Here is an 18,242-nt window from a genome sequence, read left to right on the forward strand (position 1 = left end):
CGGCGAGCCGGAAACCCGTTCTCACAGGTTTCCGCAGTCGGAAACCAGTGAGACTGGTTTCAGTTCTCATTGGTTGATGCGGAAACCAGAGCCTTTGGTTCTAATGCAGAAACTAGTGATGAGGAAGTTTCCAGTGGAGTTTTTCTGGTGATGGTCTGATGAATTTGTTGGTGGAGCTTGTTCTTGAGTTGATGGAGGCGTGGAGATGGCAAGTGCTGCGTCTGAATGAAGATGGAAAATGATTTCCCCCCCAAAAAAAAGGGGGAAGTCATTTTCCGAAAAAGTGGGGTAATTTTCTATTGACTTTGAGTTATTTTCCTTTGACTCCTATTTTCCTTGCCTAGCCAAACACCAAAAATCTGAAAAATAATTTCCAGAAATCATTTTTCGAATTTTCAAACACACCCTTAGTATATAATTGGAGGGTCTATTTGACCCTTTATCTCTTTGTTTTTTAAAGAAACAAATTTTAACGAAAATTATTATCATTTTAAAAAATTGTACATTGAAGTTAACATTGACGTGAAAATTAATATTTTGAGAAATGATAGCGAATGTACATTATAAGTTTGAACTCAAACTTAATAGCTTATTTTATACCTCGAGATTGATGGATGAAGTAAATTTCGAGATATGTCTTAATTGACTTATCTACCAAATGAATGTACATTATTATTGGAAATTTTAGCAAAAATGAGATTTTAAGTGGCAATTTTAGGGAACAAATATACACGGAGCCCTCTGTCAAAGTGCATTCTGGTTCTTCGTAGTGAAGCGAAAAAATTGATATATTGTACACTCAAAATGGATAATGAGTTGATGAGAAATTGATATTCAAAGTAGAACTATTTGAGTTGGAAACTGTAACCTTTTTCCGAGATTGGAATGTGGAGTGAGTTTTGCTCTAGTATATATACAAATGAGACGAAACAACCACTTCGAATGAAACAATCGCAAATTATTGTATGGCCGGGTCCAAATGTTCACAATTTACCTTTTAAAAATTCACAATTTGTATATTAACATATATGTAATTGATTACTTTATTTTGTATTCACAAGTTCCTTTCAAATACTACAGTAGTCACACAATATTAACAAAAAAACTATTATGTATTTTGACTTAGAAACACAATTTATATTCTAAAATTTCACAATTTTAATACTAAATATACACAATTTATACGTCATTTAGGACCAGGATTTATATTACAAGGTAGACTATGGTCGATGGTATAAAAACTCTAAAACAATCACATGTGTTCTAGTACATACCCTTTGGGTTCAAGTGATCTGATTCAGATTGGCCCAGCTTAGCGAGCAAGCAAAAATAGCCCAAGAAGTGTGTTTCCATGCAAGGAGACCAACCCAACAACAATGGTCTTACCATGAAGGTGCAATTGTGCAAAGGTGGACTTTGATTAAGAATGAGTATAAAATCTTTATTGTTAGTATTAAGTTAGTCAAATAATTTACTTAATAATCACAATATTTAAAGTTTGAGTTATATTGAAAACAATTTATTAACCTTTTGATTTAGATGACATAGTTATGAATAACTTAGATTATTTTACTTCCTTTGGTCCTTTAATGACTTGGATACTGACTAGGTATAAAAATCGACTTGGATACTGACTAGGTATAAAAATCGTTGGGATATATACTCACCAAGACTTGATAGAAGCAGATGGAGATTCTCAATCAATCCTTGGAATATAATATTCATTTCCTCCTTCATGGCAGCACGTCATGCACTTCATGACACCGATAAGAAGGTGCTTCTCACGTATTACTTTCCCATTATCAGTTCACAATTACTTAATTAATGTTTGACCAAACTATAATAATATGATATTTTAAGCTAAGGTAACCTGAACGTACTGTATATATACACCAAGAAACCTCAATAACGAACACGTACAAAAATACACCAAACTAACTGGGCGGGAATTAAGTGTAAGTGAAAATGAAGGGGTCTTGTATCTTGATCATCAGCTTCCTCCTCATCCTCGCAGTTGTGACTGCCTCGGCGGATGAAGGCACGCCGGCCGCCGGTTTCATCGACGACGTATTGTCTTTCAACTACTACACAAATAGCTGCCCGGAGCTAGAAAAAATTGTGCACAATGTTCTCAAGAAGTGGATCAAGGAGGATTACACCCTCGCCCCGGCACTCATGAGGTTGCACTTCCATGACTGCGCCGTTAGGGTAAATTAATTGCTCTGATACTAAATTAAAATTTCATTTAGAGCTGTCTAGCCAAGTTATTCAGGCTATTGTTAGTTTGATAATTACAAGGTTTCAAGTTTGACTTTTTATAAGGTAGCTCATTAACTTTCTTGATTTGAGTTGTTCTGTTCAACTTACCTACTACACATCCTCGATTTTCTCGAATAGTGACTGGTTATTTCTGTTTTCCTCGTCATCCAAAAGAATAATAAAATGTTACATTGATAATGAAATGTATGGTGTAGGGGTGTGATGGTTCCATCCTATTGAACCATGAAGGAAGCGAGAGGAGTGGCAATGCAAGCAAATCATTGAGGGGATTCGAAGTAATCAACGACATCAAGAAAGAGGTGGAGAAGAAGTGCCCCAAGACCGTCTCCTGCGCCGACATTCTCACCGTCGCCGCCAGAGACGCCACGCTCGCCGTCGGAGGCCCGTTCTGGATGGTCCCCTACGGCCGGAAAGACGGCCGCGTTTCCCTCGCCAAGGAAGCAGACTCCATGGTTCCCATGGGGAAAGAAAAAATCACAGATTTAATCGAGTTCTACCAATCCAAGGGCCTAAACATCCTCGACTTAGTCGTCCTTTCTGGTCAGAAAAGTCTAAATTGATAGTTGGACTGAAAATTTATGCTTATATATAATTTTAATTTGTTTTTTGGTCTTGGATTATAGGAGCACACACGATCGGGAGAACATCCTGCGAAGCGCTACAGTTCAGGCTGTACAACTACAACGGAACAAACGGAGCAGACACGACAATCAATCCTCGTTACCTAAACTATCTCCGAAGGAAGTGCAGATGGGCGTCGGAATATGTGAATCTTGACGCCGTTACGCCCAACACGTTCGACGTTCAGTACTACAAGAATCTGCAGAATGGAATGGGGCTTTTGAAGACGGACCAGTTGCTGTACTCCGACCAGAGAACGGCGCCGCTCGTCGCCGCCTTGGCCTCTCAGCCGTCGGTGTTTGAGCACCAGTTTGCGGCGTCCATGGTCAAGCTTGGCAACATCCAAGACTATGTGGATGATGATGGTGAAATTCGAGTTAACTGCGACTGTGTCAATAAGAATTATTGAGTTTTGTGTGTTTTATTTTGTCTTGGTTTTAATTTTTGTTTCCTTTTTGTAACTTTTAAAAATATTTCTACTACAGAAATTTTGATATGACCTTCCAAAAATATGTTGGTCTGTCTTTGACCAGTTTCAAAAAGAAGCTTTTTAATTTGGATAATAAGTTGGCTACTTTGATTGAGTGTTTTTATTTATTTATTTTATAATTTTAATTTAATGGTTGATATGACCTTCCAAAATTGGTGTGTCTTAAGCATTGCCACAAAAATGTAGGAAAATATATTATTATTTAAAACAAAAAGCTAGAAAAAAGGAGAATATTGTTTTACAACATTTGGTACGTCGGGCTTGATGCAATAAACTGGAGAGTGGATGGGAGGAATAAAGTGGAGTGAATCAGCATTATTGCAATCCGCGTTTATTCTTGTTCCACTTTGTACCATAAAAATGTGACACCTGGTGTAGTAATAACTAGTAAGCGTTAATATTAAGATCCTATCGAATCAAATTTATAACATTGTTGTTACTAAATTAATATCATAACTTACTTGACTGAGGTTATTTCTTAAACTCAAGCATTTGACATTACAAAATGTTGTGCGGAAGTTTGGAATGTCGTCAAGTTTAAACATCCTAAACTAAAATGTGATACTAACTATATATTACACAAGTATTATACAACATGATTGAAAGTCATCATAATATCATCATAAAAGCAAGATTTAAAACTAATTCTAATGCCACGCAACTATATGGGGGTGTTGGCAATTACAAAAAGATGATAAGTGCATTCTTAAAAAGTAAAATTTTAGATTAATTTCATTTTATCTTTAGTAGCATTGACACTACTTTTAGTCTTGTAGTATAAAAACAACATTATATTAATCCCTCGATTATTCTGTCTTCACTATTTTTTATCGTCCATCACAACTTCTGAAAAATATCCATTGAAAACAAGGACAAACTCATAATTTCTTAACATCCAGCTCTAATTTATACCTTTTGTAATCTTATAAACTTAAAGGAAGTCATAATTTACACTCTATTCATCGTGAAGGTCATCATCTTCATCATTAAGAATTGGTTGTGATGAATATAAATTAATGTTCTTTCTGAGTTTATACAATTCTATAAAATGTATAAATTAGAGTTGAATTGTGAAAAATTTCTAGTGTGCCCTCATCCTATCCCTTCCTTTTTTTTTTTTTTTTTTTTTTTTTTTTTTTTTTTTAAACCCCAAATCCTATTCCTAACAAATTAAAGATTTGCAAAAAATTATAGTAGAGGACAAAAAGTTGTGGAACTGAAATAGTCATGGGACTTATATTAGTTATTTTAATAGTCAAGGACTCAAGCACCAAAGACCGATGACCAAAAGCGAAATATATAATTAGTCCTAAATTTTTATATAATATCTTGATTTTATTGAAAAAAAGTAATGCAAATAAATACAAACTTCTTACCCAACTTTTTTCATCTTAGAACATTAAAGTAGGTATAAAAAAGAATAAAACTACATGTAATATAACTTTTACTTAAGGTAAAAAAAAATAAAATGTAAATGTAGTCTTCACATATGACCATAAAGTTTGCTATAACATTTGACCATGCAAATCCCTCTCTCTCTCTCTCTCAAACGCAAAATCAGAGAGCACGATATAGAACAACGTTAAAGTAATTCATCCAACTTTTCCAAACTTTATCATCACTTTCAAGATCCCTTCCCCGGCATCTCTCATCTTACTCACTCTCTCCTTCTCATCTCCAAACAACCTAAAAATCTCCATCGAATTCATAATAATTAGTAGCTTCGGCTCTGATCGATAAGCATGGCGTTACCACTCCAAAAATGACTTCTAAGACTCCCATTTCACTCGCCCTCCTCTTTCTCATCATCGCGGCGGCAATGGCGGTGGATGAACGGCAGCACAGTCTTGCCCAACCTCAATTCAGATCCATGGAAGAGAACCCTCGGCTAGTTGGCAGAAAGGTAGTAAAGGTTCCCAGTAATATTTATCGTTCCCCGGCGGCGAGATTTGCCTGGGGAGATAGTGGCTTGAATGCCGGCGCTCATGAAGTTCCCAGTGGTCCAAACCCTATTTCAAATAGGTAAACCGTAAACATTACTTCATCTTAATGCGACCATGCATGCTTAGTATTTGTAATATGATGTATACATTATAAGCCTGTGTTAGATGGCGGCTCAGAGGATCAGTTCAATATCTCACCATTGAAATATGATGTTGGCTGTTACGCAAGCATTTTCGACCTACTAGTTATAACTTTATCTCAACAATTGGAACATCAATTTATAGTACAGAGATGTGAAGTTGGCACTGGCTTTTTGTTGGGTGTTTTTGAGCAGTTTGTATATGTATGTATGGATCTTTTTCAAAGGCAATCATTTGGAGATTAGTATTTTATGTTTGTATAGATTGATCCGTATTCAAGTGATTTTTTTGTGATCATCATCATATGATTTAATTGGTACCCTCATCATTTCACTCAAAAAAAAAAAAAAAACAAAACAAAACAAAAAAAAACAAAAAAAATCAAATTATTATTATGAATTTCTCATCAGATATACGAAACAAAATTTGATTGATAATTAATTTTTTTTAAAAATGTTTTACTATTGTCTTTTCCTTTCCCCTAAACAATGAAAATTAATTGTGTGAAAAAAAAGTAATATTTCAATACCAAATATAACCATATACTAATACCTTTACTAATAAAGTTACGAAAAGAGTAAGTGAGTGAATTGTATTATATACGTGATCCTCATAGTAAAAGGTTCTGAATTCGAATCTTGCCAACATTATTCCAATCAAACTATCATTACCGAAAACAATTCCATGCTTATTAATGCAGATGATTAAGTTGATACCAGAACCAGAGACTGATCTCACTTATCCAAGAGCGGATCTAGCTGCCCCCCTCCCCCGCTCCTACCCCTTATATATATATATATATATATATATATATATATATATATATATATATACATACATACACGGTAAACTCTATAACTAGCTACTAAATATACATAAATTTTATTTTATTAAAGGATGATCTAGCCTAGATGATAAGGTATATGTTAGTGTCATAAATGTCATGGGTTTAAATTTCATTTTTTGGCTTTTTAAATATTAATAGTGAGATTATAATTGTGATTTATGAGATTAATTTCTAATTCTAATTAGGTTATTATGTATTTGTAATATTGGGGTTCTTTTTTTTTTTTTTTTTTTTTTTTTAAATATTAGTAGTGAGATGAGTGATTTATAATGTAACTTCTATTGGAACTATTATATCTAATTAATTATGTTTCATATTTTATTTTAAATTTTTTATCGCGTTTTAATGTTTTATTTAATCCCTAGTCAACAATATTTATAGTTCGGCCTCTAAGTGTTTCGTTTTTTTTTTTTCAAAACATTTCATTAGTTTTAATTTTAATATTTTGTCCCACTGAAGAAGATTTTTGGATCGGCCATTGCAGTCAGCCAGTCACCTATCACATTAATTGTTAAGAATTTTAGTAAAAAAAAAATACAGATCAATTTTATAATTATTATATTACAGTTTGTAATATTTATAAAATTAACACAAAACCTTTTTCTCCTTATTTTTAAGAGGTCTCAGCCATTGATCTACCCAATTGGATGGATGGAATCAGATCTCACTTTTTATCTAGGAGTTTATTATCACTTGAACATTTCCCCATATATATAAGATTGTGATCAAATGAGAACTACCCCTCCTGTAAGAACTGCTAACTACCTATATATTGTGCATCTTGTAATGTATATATAATTGTGCAACCGTTGATACCTTATTGTATATTCGTGCATAACTAATTGTGCACTTATAAAACATTTATCAAAATACACTGTAAAATATTTTCAATAAAAATGTAGTAACATTTTTATAATTATTTTATAATTATAGTTATGATTGTGAAATTTATAATGTCTAATTGTGTAATTAACTCATTTAATAATCTTGCTCCTATATATATATATATATATATATATATATATATATAACTTTTTATGGGGAGACTCCCATGCATGATGCATGCAGTCAAATACAAAGTGAATTTGAAATGGTCCCTTTTTCACTTTTATTCTTCCTTTTCAATTTTTCGGATGGCCTAAAAGAGGCAACGACAGCGGTCAAGAAGAGCTGCTGGTTAAAAAAGTGAAGTCCGTAGAATATAATCATCAAAAATATATTGCGCTATGGTGGTGCCAATTGATGGGCCCTTACATGGTGCGATAAGACTGCATGCAAGCCGCAATTTATATCCTACACCACCGGCGTATATTGCACTATGTGCCCAGATGCAAAACGATGTTGTTTTAATTTTTTTTTTTTGAAATTTCTCGCCCCAGTGAATGGCAGTAGGCTTTTCTTTAAAAAAAAAAAAACCCGCTGTTCAAGAATGTACATAATGTTATACTTGAATACACATAATGTTATACATGAATACACATAATGTTATAACAAAATATACATACTCTTTTTAAAAGATAATACACATAATCTAACATAATACATAATAAACATAAACTTTTAACATAATACACATCAACTCTTAACATAATACACACAAATTTTTTGATTCGGATGTACATAATTGTATAAAAACAATGTACATAATTGTATAAAAAATACACATAACTGTATGAACCAATACACATAACGTTGTGAACGAATACACATAACGTTGTGAACGAATACACATAATCTCAGCAACTTCCTACCGCGCCTCCCAACACGACCCCAAAACGACGTCGTTTTGGGAGGCGCGCGGCGCACAGTGCTATGTGCGCCGTGGTGTAGGATATAACGATTGCATGCAAGCGTAGATCAACAATTATACTTTGGACGCCATCCACAAAGCTTGTAGACTATGATCCAAAACAGCAGACACTATAATGTATTTAAACTGACACTGTTTCACGTATTATTTTTAATATATTATCAAATGAAACTGCAATTGAATTGAAATGAAACTGTAGTTGTGTTGAAATAAAATTGCAATGTATACAAAATGAAAAACTGAATAACAATTTCACATATTTAAGTGTGTATTGTCCAGCGAAATCGTAGTTATATCAAAATGATACTGTAATTGTGTTGAAATGAAACTGCAGTGTATATTTGATGTTTGGACCACAATACATTTTGGACCGCGGTCCACAGTATAATTTGCTAAGCGTAGATAGGGCCGATAACAAAATTAAAAAATGCATGTGCATTGTTTTTCGTGAAAGGTTATATATATATATATATATATATATATATATATATATATATATATCACTTCATATATATTGTACGAAATAATTATTGGACATCCACAATGATTCTCATCTTTACGGACTACGAAAAATTATTGCGTGAATCATGGTTTACAAAGTTGTGTGGACCACGGTCCAAAACAACTACATTTTGAAGTTAAAAAAATTCCATTAATCAATAACAACCTAACGCTTATGTGTTAGAATAACATATATTGTCAAATAAACATAAAATGTAATTAAAATGATACTTCAACGTTACTATAATGAAACTAGTATGTGCACGGACTTTATACTACTAAATGGACCATGGTCCATAGTAAAATGTGCCAATTATATAGGACTTGGACTAATTTGAATGAAATATGCATATTTCGGGCCAATTGCATATGAAGAGAAAGTGCTAAATTGAAAGGATTTTAAAAATTATGTGGGTCAAATTGCAAGAGAAGATTTTCAATTTAGCTAAAGATGAAATTTTAATCTTAGCTCCAGTTCTAGGAAACGGATTGGGCTGAGTTAAATATGCCCAAGAAAAAGCATTATCTGATCTACTAGGAAGTAGGAACAGAAGTCCACGTAAATGGATAAGTCCAAAACTAAGTATACTTATCAATCTTTAAAATCACTCTGAAAATGAGATATGGATCCGATCCATTTCTTATATCATAGATCAACCCGACCCAGGAATATAAAAGATATTCGTTAATTAGCGGCAAATTATGCTGTGTGCACCATGCATGGTGTACACGGTAGCAAAAACGACGTCATTTTGATTAAAAATGCGCGTCCGACTTAAAAAAAAAAAAAACAGTTTCAATTCCTGTCAACATCATTATGTTGTGCATAATTTGAACTATTTATCCAGAATGAATTAACTAAATATCCAGCATGAATGAAAAAAAAAACCAGTTTCGATTTTCGTCAACGACGTTATGTTGTGCATAATTTGAACTATATATCCAGAATGAATGAAAAAAAATTCAATTTCGATTTTCGTCAATGGCGTTATGTTGTGCATAATTTAAACTATATATCCAAAATGAATGAACTAAATATCTAGAATTTTATTTTTTAAGTCAAACGTTAAAACGACGTCGTTTTTGCAACTATTTCACCATGCATGGTGCACACAGTTGCACAGCATAACGACTCTTAATTAACGGTGTTGATAGCTGATAGCTAAGTTTGTTAGTAAATAATTGATATTTTTTTTTTGAAAACAAATAATTGATATTTAATTGTATTAATAATTGTTTTGACAAATTGATAGTATTAGCAGTTTGTAGTGTTCGAAAAATTAGAAGTTTATTATCAACGAGTAACTAGTAAAATTACTTTAAAGGACATTGATATATTATTTTATTTATTGAACTATCTTTAAATTATTTTTAATTTTAGGTATAAATTTTAAAATAAGTTTATTTTAATTATTATTGTTGTTGTTTTCACCATTGTTATTTATTCTTTAAATTATTGTTCTTGTTTTTAATAAATAAAAATAATTCAATATTAAAAATGTAAATTTGAATTAAAAATTGAATATCCAACAACTATTAAAGTAAATTAAACTTTAAAAAGAAAATGCACTCAACTGATATTTTTTAAAAAAAAATTTAGGTTATTGTCATCAATAAGTTAAAAAATTGTTTACCAAAGACTCTTTAATTTTGTCAAAAGAGTTAAAAACTTTCAAATAAGTCAAGAGTTGGTTGATATATAAGCTAAAAATTTTCAAATAAGCCTAAAATTGGTTGATAAGCGCTCTTTACTTTTTTTTTTTTTTTTTTGAATGCTACTGGCTCTATTACAATGTAGTATTTGTTCATAAACGCTCTTTACTTATAATTTATAATATAGGAAATTTTAAAATGTAGACACCCGTGCCAATGTACACCGCGCATTACCATCATGTACCGTACGTGATTCTATATATGGTGTATTATTGGTAATGATTTATGCAAAATCTAACTATAACCTTCTTGATAGGTTGTAATGACTAATGACATAAAGTTAAATTCGACCCTCCAAACTCACATCCAACAATTTACCATCATATACTACGACATAAGAATAGCTTTATGGGGAATACTTACATTTAAAACCAACATTGGGATACTTGTATAGCACACAACCAGGCTGTTCACTTCGTAAGTATAAATACGCAAATTAAAAATCATATAATAATATAATCCAACAGTGAATATATAGAAGCTTTTAATTTTGAATTGGACGATAAGAATGTTGATGCTCTCGACCGATAATCCCATTATGCTCTCCATCTAAAATTAAAGAAAAGAATGCAGTAGTTTTAGCATTTTTCTAGATTTCGTATAACTTAATGTATACACTTACATAAACAAATCAAAGCTGCGCCTATGAACACATATAATTCTCGATCAGAAATCATCATCAGCAATCCCATGCAATAAGTTGATCAATCGGATTTACATTCGAATACACCCCACAAGGCATCAACGCCGCATCCATGAACTCAAAATCAAAGTTCGACGCCGCATCGAACATGTTTTGTCCGCCATTATTGAACTCATCACTGTTAACCTTGTACAATTGCTCCTGTTCCTGTCGTTCTTCTTGCGGCTCCGGCGGCTCAAACCCCTGCGCCGGTTGAAACGTAGTGTCGGTTCCAAACACGGCGCCGTCGTTCCCGGCCATGATTCCGAGCCCCCCGGCGGCCGCCGCAATCAGGGAAGAAGTAGTGCTCTCCATTGAAGAGCTGCAGCTTCCGAAATCCATGATGGTGGTAGGGTTTTGGTAGTCGAAGGTAGTGGCGAGCTGATCATTCGATGTGGGAATCATCATAGTGTTATTAGTGTAATCAGGTTGGTGGAAAGGGGGATTAATAATGGAGGAAAGGGCAGCTTTCATTCCCATGGGAATCACCTCTTTAGTAGTGTCTATGGTGAAAGTTGAAGGGGATAGTTGATGATGATGATGATAAGAGTTGTTGTTGTTGGGTTTGGGTTTGTGATGAATCTTGGATTGATTTGGAGAGATTGAGAGAAGATTGTGGGTGTTGGGATCTAAGCCTTGAGCAATAAGCTTCTTCTTGATACAAGAATTCCAGAAGTTCTTCACTTCATTATCAGTCCTCCCTGGCAAATGTTTCGCTATCTGCGCCCATCTGTTCCCCAGAATCCTATGAACATCTATGATTGTCCTCTCTTCTTGCTCCGTAAAAGACCCCCTCTTTAGATCCGGCCTCAAGTAATTTATCCACCGCAGCCTGCAACTCTTCCCGCACCTCTGCAACCCTACACACAATCATAAAAAACCTTAAAAACCCTAAAGAGCGAGTTAACACCCAATTTAGTCATCGACTATAATAATGTTCCTAAACTTCAATCGTTTACCCAATTGGGTCATCTATCAAACTTTCTGTCTGTTAACGGTTAGAATCAAATCAAGAAAAGTCAATATATATAGTTGAGGACTGAATTGGTAAAATTAAACCAATATAAGATGATAAGCTGAGAAAGTAATTAAAGCACCTGAAAGTTTAGGCACAGCGCTCCAGCAGCCATGGCCATGGGAGGTGATGTGTTGAATGAGTTTCTCATCTTCTTCGGGAGACCAAAGCCCCCTCTTAACCTTCTGTTTGCTGCAGCAGTGATGACCCATGCCTGCCCGCCCGCCCGCACTCAATTATCCGATCACCACCACAAGAGTGGAGCATCTATATATATATATACACTGTGGGCGGCTTCTCTCTCTCTCTCTCTCTGGTATTTACTTCTCCGGGTAATCATATTCTCGTACAATACTCCTACACATACAAACACGCACAAATAGAGAGAGAGAGAGAGAGAGAGAGAGAGAGAGGGTAGAGTTTTTCTGTGTTGTTTTTCAAAATAATGTTATACGTGTGTGACTTAATTAGATGAAGTAGACATGTTTCTTTCTGTTATTTTAATCAATGGAGAGAGGTGATGGAATATTAACTTGGGGTGTACTCATGAGAGGACCACCCCACAGCTCTCATTGAGTGCTATAACAGCTTCAAAGCTAGCTATGTCTTCAACCATTCCTCTCATCTTCATTATCACTCTTCTTTCACTTGTAAAATAATTAAACACTATCAAATTAACCACTGGGTTCTAAGTTCGACCCCCTATAATAACGATCTATTAGTCTTTTTGGTTTGATCTAGCCAATTATGTGCAACGTAAGCTGGTCTAGTTCTTTGTGGTCCTTTGATAGTTAAGGTCACAAAGTAACGTTTCTCGTTAAAAAAAAAACACTATTAATGTACCACTTATTGTTAGTAATGATTTCTAATTGTACACACATGCATCATCATATCATTATGTATACAATTATACAATGATACTAGATAGTGTCAATTGACCCTATAATTTAATTTTCTATAGCGCCAATCAACACTAATGTTGATAGTATATAATTGATTTTTTAAAAAAAATACATTAGATTTTTTAACTTAGGTCATACTGATCTAAGTCCTAGAACCCTGCTCCTATAATGATATTTGCTGCAGCAATGACTATTAATGCTATAAATATAATAAACAGTTTGCCAAATGACTTCTACTCTACTTTGCTGTCTTGTGCACATCCCCCAGTGTCAATTTTTTGTTCCCCAAAAGTAACGCATTGAGCCATGAGATAAAGACATGCAAATTCACCAACATGTTCAAATAAAAAAGATTTTAATTCTAAACCATAGTTTGGAGCAATTGATAAGTACGATGTGTTGTTAATTACGCATTTAAAACATCTAAATACATGGTTGGAAATTATGGAATTTTTGATCACAGAAAGTGATCTTAAATCAAGTCAAAAGTTTGTTTCGATCACTTTTGGTATCCGGAAAAACCTTTGTTGCTATTTCTGACCACTTTTTACTTTTAACTTGATTTAAGATCACTTTCAGGTGGTCGGAAATTTCATAATTTGCAGCAATGATAATCAAAATTATCATATCAAAATTAGACCACCCAAATTTAAATATAGGAAATTAAATAGGCACCTTTTGTTGTTTCCTTGCCATGGATATTTAAACTAGATAGAAACGGTTCATGTGAGAACATATGTCTAAGTGATAATATGCAAACTCGTAAAAGTTCACACTACTGAAAATTATAGAATTTTCGATCACCTGAAAGTGATCTTAAATCAAGTCGAAAGTCTTGTTCCGACCATTTTTGTTATCCGGAAAAATCTCCTTAGTTGCTATTTCCGACCCCTTTTTACTTTCAACTTGATTTAAGATCACTTTCATGTGATCGGAAATTCCATAATTTCCAGTAGTGACCATATGCAAAATTCAAAAACTCAAGATTTACAGCCCCTAAACTAGATAATGGTCCAGGTTAATATGGCACATATGAAAAATATATTTTTATAAAAAAATATAAATTAATTATGTGAAGAAGAGCGAGAAAAAGAATATATACAAACTCGTGTATCTAGCTAACTTGGTCCCAAATCACCAAACATGTATAATAAACTTTTGGCTAATATAGTGAATAGAAAAACGAACTGGCTTGTACATATCTTCATCCAAATTAAATTATATTATTATTCTAAGTTTTCTTATTGGTTTGAAAAATTGTGGTCGTACGTGCGATTTGTATGGACAAACAAAACATAACCCTAGTACAAGAAATGTCTTAACCATATGGAGGTGAAAGGATATGATAGACACAGCATATATTATATGGCTGTCAAGTGAAATCATTACAACAACTAAGCAATACCAAATATTTAATACAATTTTAACCTACATCCAAGCAACGACATTTCATATTCACGTATACGCATTATTTGTCCCAAATATATGCTTACCCATCTGGCTAGGTCAAAAAGAGTATTGCATACACACAAACCTTTACATCTACATCTGCGTGTGTATATCTTACTACTGAAAACCTTGCAATTTTGATCGTTTAAATTGGTCGAAATCGGTAGTTTTCAGCAGGAGCGGATCCAGAAAATAAATGTTAGAGGGACCAGCATTATAACAAAAATTTACAATGGCAATCAACATCAGTACCGATCATACATAATATCACTATATATATATATATATATATATATATATATATATATATATATATATATATATACATAATTATACTATGTATTATTGATAATAGTTACATAACGATTCGCATTGATGTCAATCGATACTTTATAATTTTTCACATAACACAAAATATATGCAATAATAATCTTCCGTGTCACTCTTTTATCAAATAAAAGTTGTCAATTATTTTGTTGGCAACATTTTTTTTTACATAATTAATTAATATTCATTTTACTAATTAATTTAATATTTCAAAATTTGAGGGATGAGGACGAAACTCAAAAGTATGACTTAAAGAACCAATATTAACATTAGTTTTTTCCAAATTTCAACACTAAGCTTTTGAATTAGCAAAGTTACATCCTAAAAGTGTAAATAGATAATAAAAATACATAATAACTAACTAATTTATTACATGATTTATTTCTTTTTATTTGTTAAATTAAATTTGGACTTTAATATATATATATATATATATATATATATATATATATATATATATATATATATATATATATTTGGGCTTATATAATATATACAGAGTAAATATAGATTTTTAAAAAATAAGGAGGGCCAAAAGAGAATTTTTTTTCTCTCCCAATATAATAATATTAGTCTATTACAGATCACCAGTTAAAGTGGTCAAAAAATTAGATCAATTAGGTCATTCGCATGTTATTGACCCTAATTTTTTACCACTAATGATTGGATAAAAAAATTAATAATAAATTTAGTCATGATAGTTTTTTTTTTTTTTTCTTTTTTACAACTAGGACATTCTAGCATAAACCCAGTTGGGTTTCTAAACTAGGTTTTTGCCAGAAACGTTTCTACGTCCAAAAAACACACATACACACACACTTCAGCCACCCGCGCTCTAGTAAATTTTTTTTTTTTAAATCCTATAAAATTTTCTTCCACTTTTTTTAGTGTCTAGACAAAAATTTATAATTCTTCAATAGCATGTAAATCTTGCCACACAATAAAGATTCGACTAATTAAGAGAGTATTGTGTTAGTGCATTAATGAATTACGTTTCAACCAAGCTCAACAACGTAACAACACATGTTTAGTCCGTGCAGAGAACATATATACCACACTCACAATATGTGATAGAAGATTCAAACTTTGATACTTATTCAAATAAAAGTTGTAGATGCAAATTAACTAAACCAGGCCAAAGGGTTTAAGGCATTGGCGATAATATAATAAAGTACAGGATTCCAAGTTTGACTTCTTAATGGGGTTGCATCTTGGCCTTTTTAGTTTGAATTGATCAGTTATAAATAATTTAGATTGGTTTACTTATTTGTAGTTCTTTACTGCCTAAGATCACAAGATCATACATGTTTCACCTAGTAGATGATATGTACGTTTAAGTAGCAGCTAGGCTTTTCTGATAAATCAAAGTAATAAATATTTTTTTTTTTGACACAATCAAAGTAATATAATAACGTAAGAAAAAGGAAAAGTTTCCCAATTGGATGTTGCCGACGAATAGGGAATTTCATTAAAGTATTGAGAACGTTATAATGCCTTTACTGGGGGGTAATGATACAAAAATGTTACCCTAACAAGAAAAGAAATGTGCTATGGGGTTACGTTTGCTGTTTAGGGGAACCTACTGCATTATATTGTTAAAGAATAAGCATAATTATATGTTAAAAACAGAATAAATATAACTATGCCATTATGTGTTAGAGTAATGGGGTATGGTAGGGTTATGTGTTAAAACTATAGTTAATTGAGTATTATAAATTGAGCATCATTTAAGAATGCATAAGTTTTTTTTTTTTTGTTTTTTTTTTTTAATTTTGTTAAACTGATGAACAATTTTACGAGGGGTTGTTGTTATATGCTAATTTAAGGTACCTCGCAACACATCTTGGGTCAGCTAATTGTAACATGTTATATCAAGTATCAACATTAACCATAAGTGATGTAGTATATACAGAGGTATACTCTACAGGGTACGGTACTAGGTCGGTTCCGGGTTCGGATCCTTTGCCTAACTTAGTCGTTGGAGTAGTAAGATCCCGGTATACGTGACATTGGGTCAGAGATGTCCGAAATAATAGCTAAGGTGTAGAAATAGCCAAAAGTCATCTCTGACAGCAATAAATGTAGTATTTATAGCAGTAGCGAGGGAACAGGTTCCGGGCCGGCGGCATGTGTAGTTCGTGGAGACCATGCACAGGTTCCGGTCGAGGCCCAAGAGACCTTGGCCGCGTGTCACGATAATCCTGAGCACACCGCACCACGCCATGATCGAGGCACTAGTCCGTCGGTCAGACCAAGATGGGTCGGTAAAACTGAGATCGTGAAGCCATCCCCGAATCTAACCTTCGGTCAAGCCTGGTGGGCATGGAAGGTCGGGAAGGCATACTCTCAAGGTCAGCGGTGATCGGATCGAGCATGACCCGCATTGGGGGTCCGAGACTGACCACCGTATAGGCATAATATCCGGGAATAATCCCCTTTTAATTTAGTAAATTCTTTTTTAGATACAATATTGACATCCCTAGCTACCATTGTAAGATTGATCTGGATGCGGTTTGAATTGTACCCGTAGAGTTTGACTCTTATTACTTCGATTGGGCCAAAGTTTAGAGGACAAAGTCCAACATTTTGTCATCGAAACGTGACGCTGATTGTTATACATGTATAAGAAAATAAAGTTGCACATTCGCTACTAGTTATATCTTTTAATGTAGTGATAAATGCTTGATTCTTACATCCTCCTGTAACCTTGTAGTTGTATTAGTAGCCTACTTACCAACTATTCGGTACGGTTAACTTTTAGTAAAAAAAAAAAAAATTATTCTTCTACATAAAAAGTTTGTCTAAATCATTAGATTTTTACCTTTCTGTTATGGTTAATGATAACTTTGTACAAAGATCTTCCCATCATTATATTTCTTGCAACCCCATTCCCCCGGGGCCCCCTTCAATTCCCTCCACTCTCTTCCTTTGTATGACAAGAAAGAAGTGGAGCAAAGTTGCACCACAAATGTGTAGGAATTGAAAATGGAGACTTTTTATTTTCTTTTCTTCACTCAACCGTTGCTTGGAGAGTCTATTTCTTGGTTTCAACGAAGAAGGTGATGATTGGGTGGGTCTGCTTTCATGATTTTGCACCCTCTCATCCTTCCTTTTTCTCCCCTAAATTGCCTCTTTTAATTTAGACAATTTTTCATTCTTTCTTTTGAGGAAATCTCGTGAAAAAGCAAATGATCTAATGGAAAGCACATTATATTCTTGATAAGGCGTAAATCGATTCCTTCTAATCATTCAATAGAGATGTAATTGGGGATTGTGATGAATATGAGTATACAAATTATGAAAAGAAACACAATTCATTATTATATATATATAGTTTTATGATAGACATTGTTATTAAGTGCAAGGTAAATAATAATACTTCAAGGGCAACGCTAATCAAGTTAGATAGGCTTGTTACTAACAATATTTCAAATTTGACTCTCTATGAAAATAACTTATTGGTTCTTGGGGTGAGGATCCCAAGGTACACACATTCCGGTAAATTAAAGGAGGCAACCGAA

General features: G+C 33.3%; 2 protein-coding genes across 3 annotated transcripts; one reads left to right on the forward strand and one right to left on the reverse strand.

Annotated features, from left to right (window-relative positions):
- The first annotated feature begins 1,944 nt into the window (after nt 1-1,944).
- LOC109164612 (peroxidase 7) lies at nt 1,945-3,435 on the forward strand. The gene is made up of 3 exons (XM_019313131.1): nt 1,945-2,208; nt 2,475-2,820; nt 2,904-3,435. The coding sequence occupies exons 1-3, from the start codon at nt 1,966-1,968 to the stop codon at nt 3,308-3,310; spliced, it is 996 nt and encodes a 331-aa protein (XP_019168676.1). The 5' UTR covers nt 1,945-1,965; the 3' UTR covers nt 3,311-3,435.
- A 7,422-nt stretch (nt 3,436-10,857) lies between these two features.
- Nucleotides 10,858-12,458, reverse strand: LOC109164613 (transcription factor MYB86-like). Of its 2 annotated transcripts, none has more exons than XM_019313132.1 (2): nt 12,126-12,458; nt 10,858-11,888 (listed from the first exon to the last, which is right to left on the reverse strand). In XM_019313132.1, exons 1-2 carry the CDS (start codon nt 12,253-12,255, stop codon nt 11,026-11,028), a joined length of 993 nt encoding a protein of 330 aa, XP_019168677.1. In that variant the 5' UTR covers nt 12,256-12,458; the 3' UTR covers nt 10,858-11,025. The 2 variants fall into 2 exon arrangements, with proteins under 2 accessions (XP_019168677.1, XP_019168678.1); XM_019313133.1 differs by having other exon boundaries at nt 10,858-11,880; nt 12,126-12,211.
- Nucleotides 12,459-18,242: the final 5,784 nt, after the last annotated feature.

This window comes from Ipomoea nil, unplaced genomic scaffold, assembly GCF_001879475.1.
Source record: "Ipomoea nil cultivar Tokyo-kokei standard unplaced genomic scaffold, Asagao_1.1 scaffold3069, whole genome shotgun sequence".
Classification (NCBI taxonomy): Eukaryota; Viridiplantae; Streptophyta; class Magnoliopsida; order Solanales; family Convolvulaceae; genus Ipomoea; species Ipomoea nil.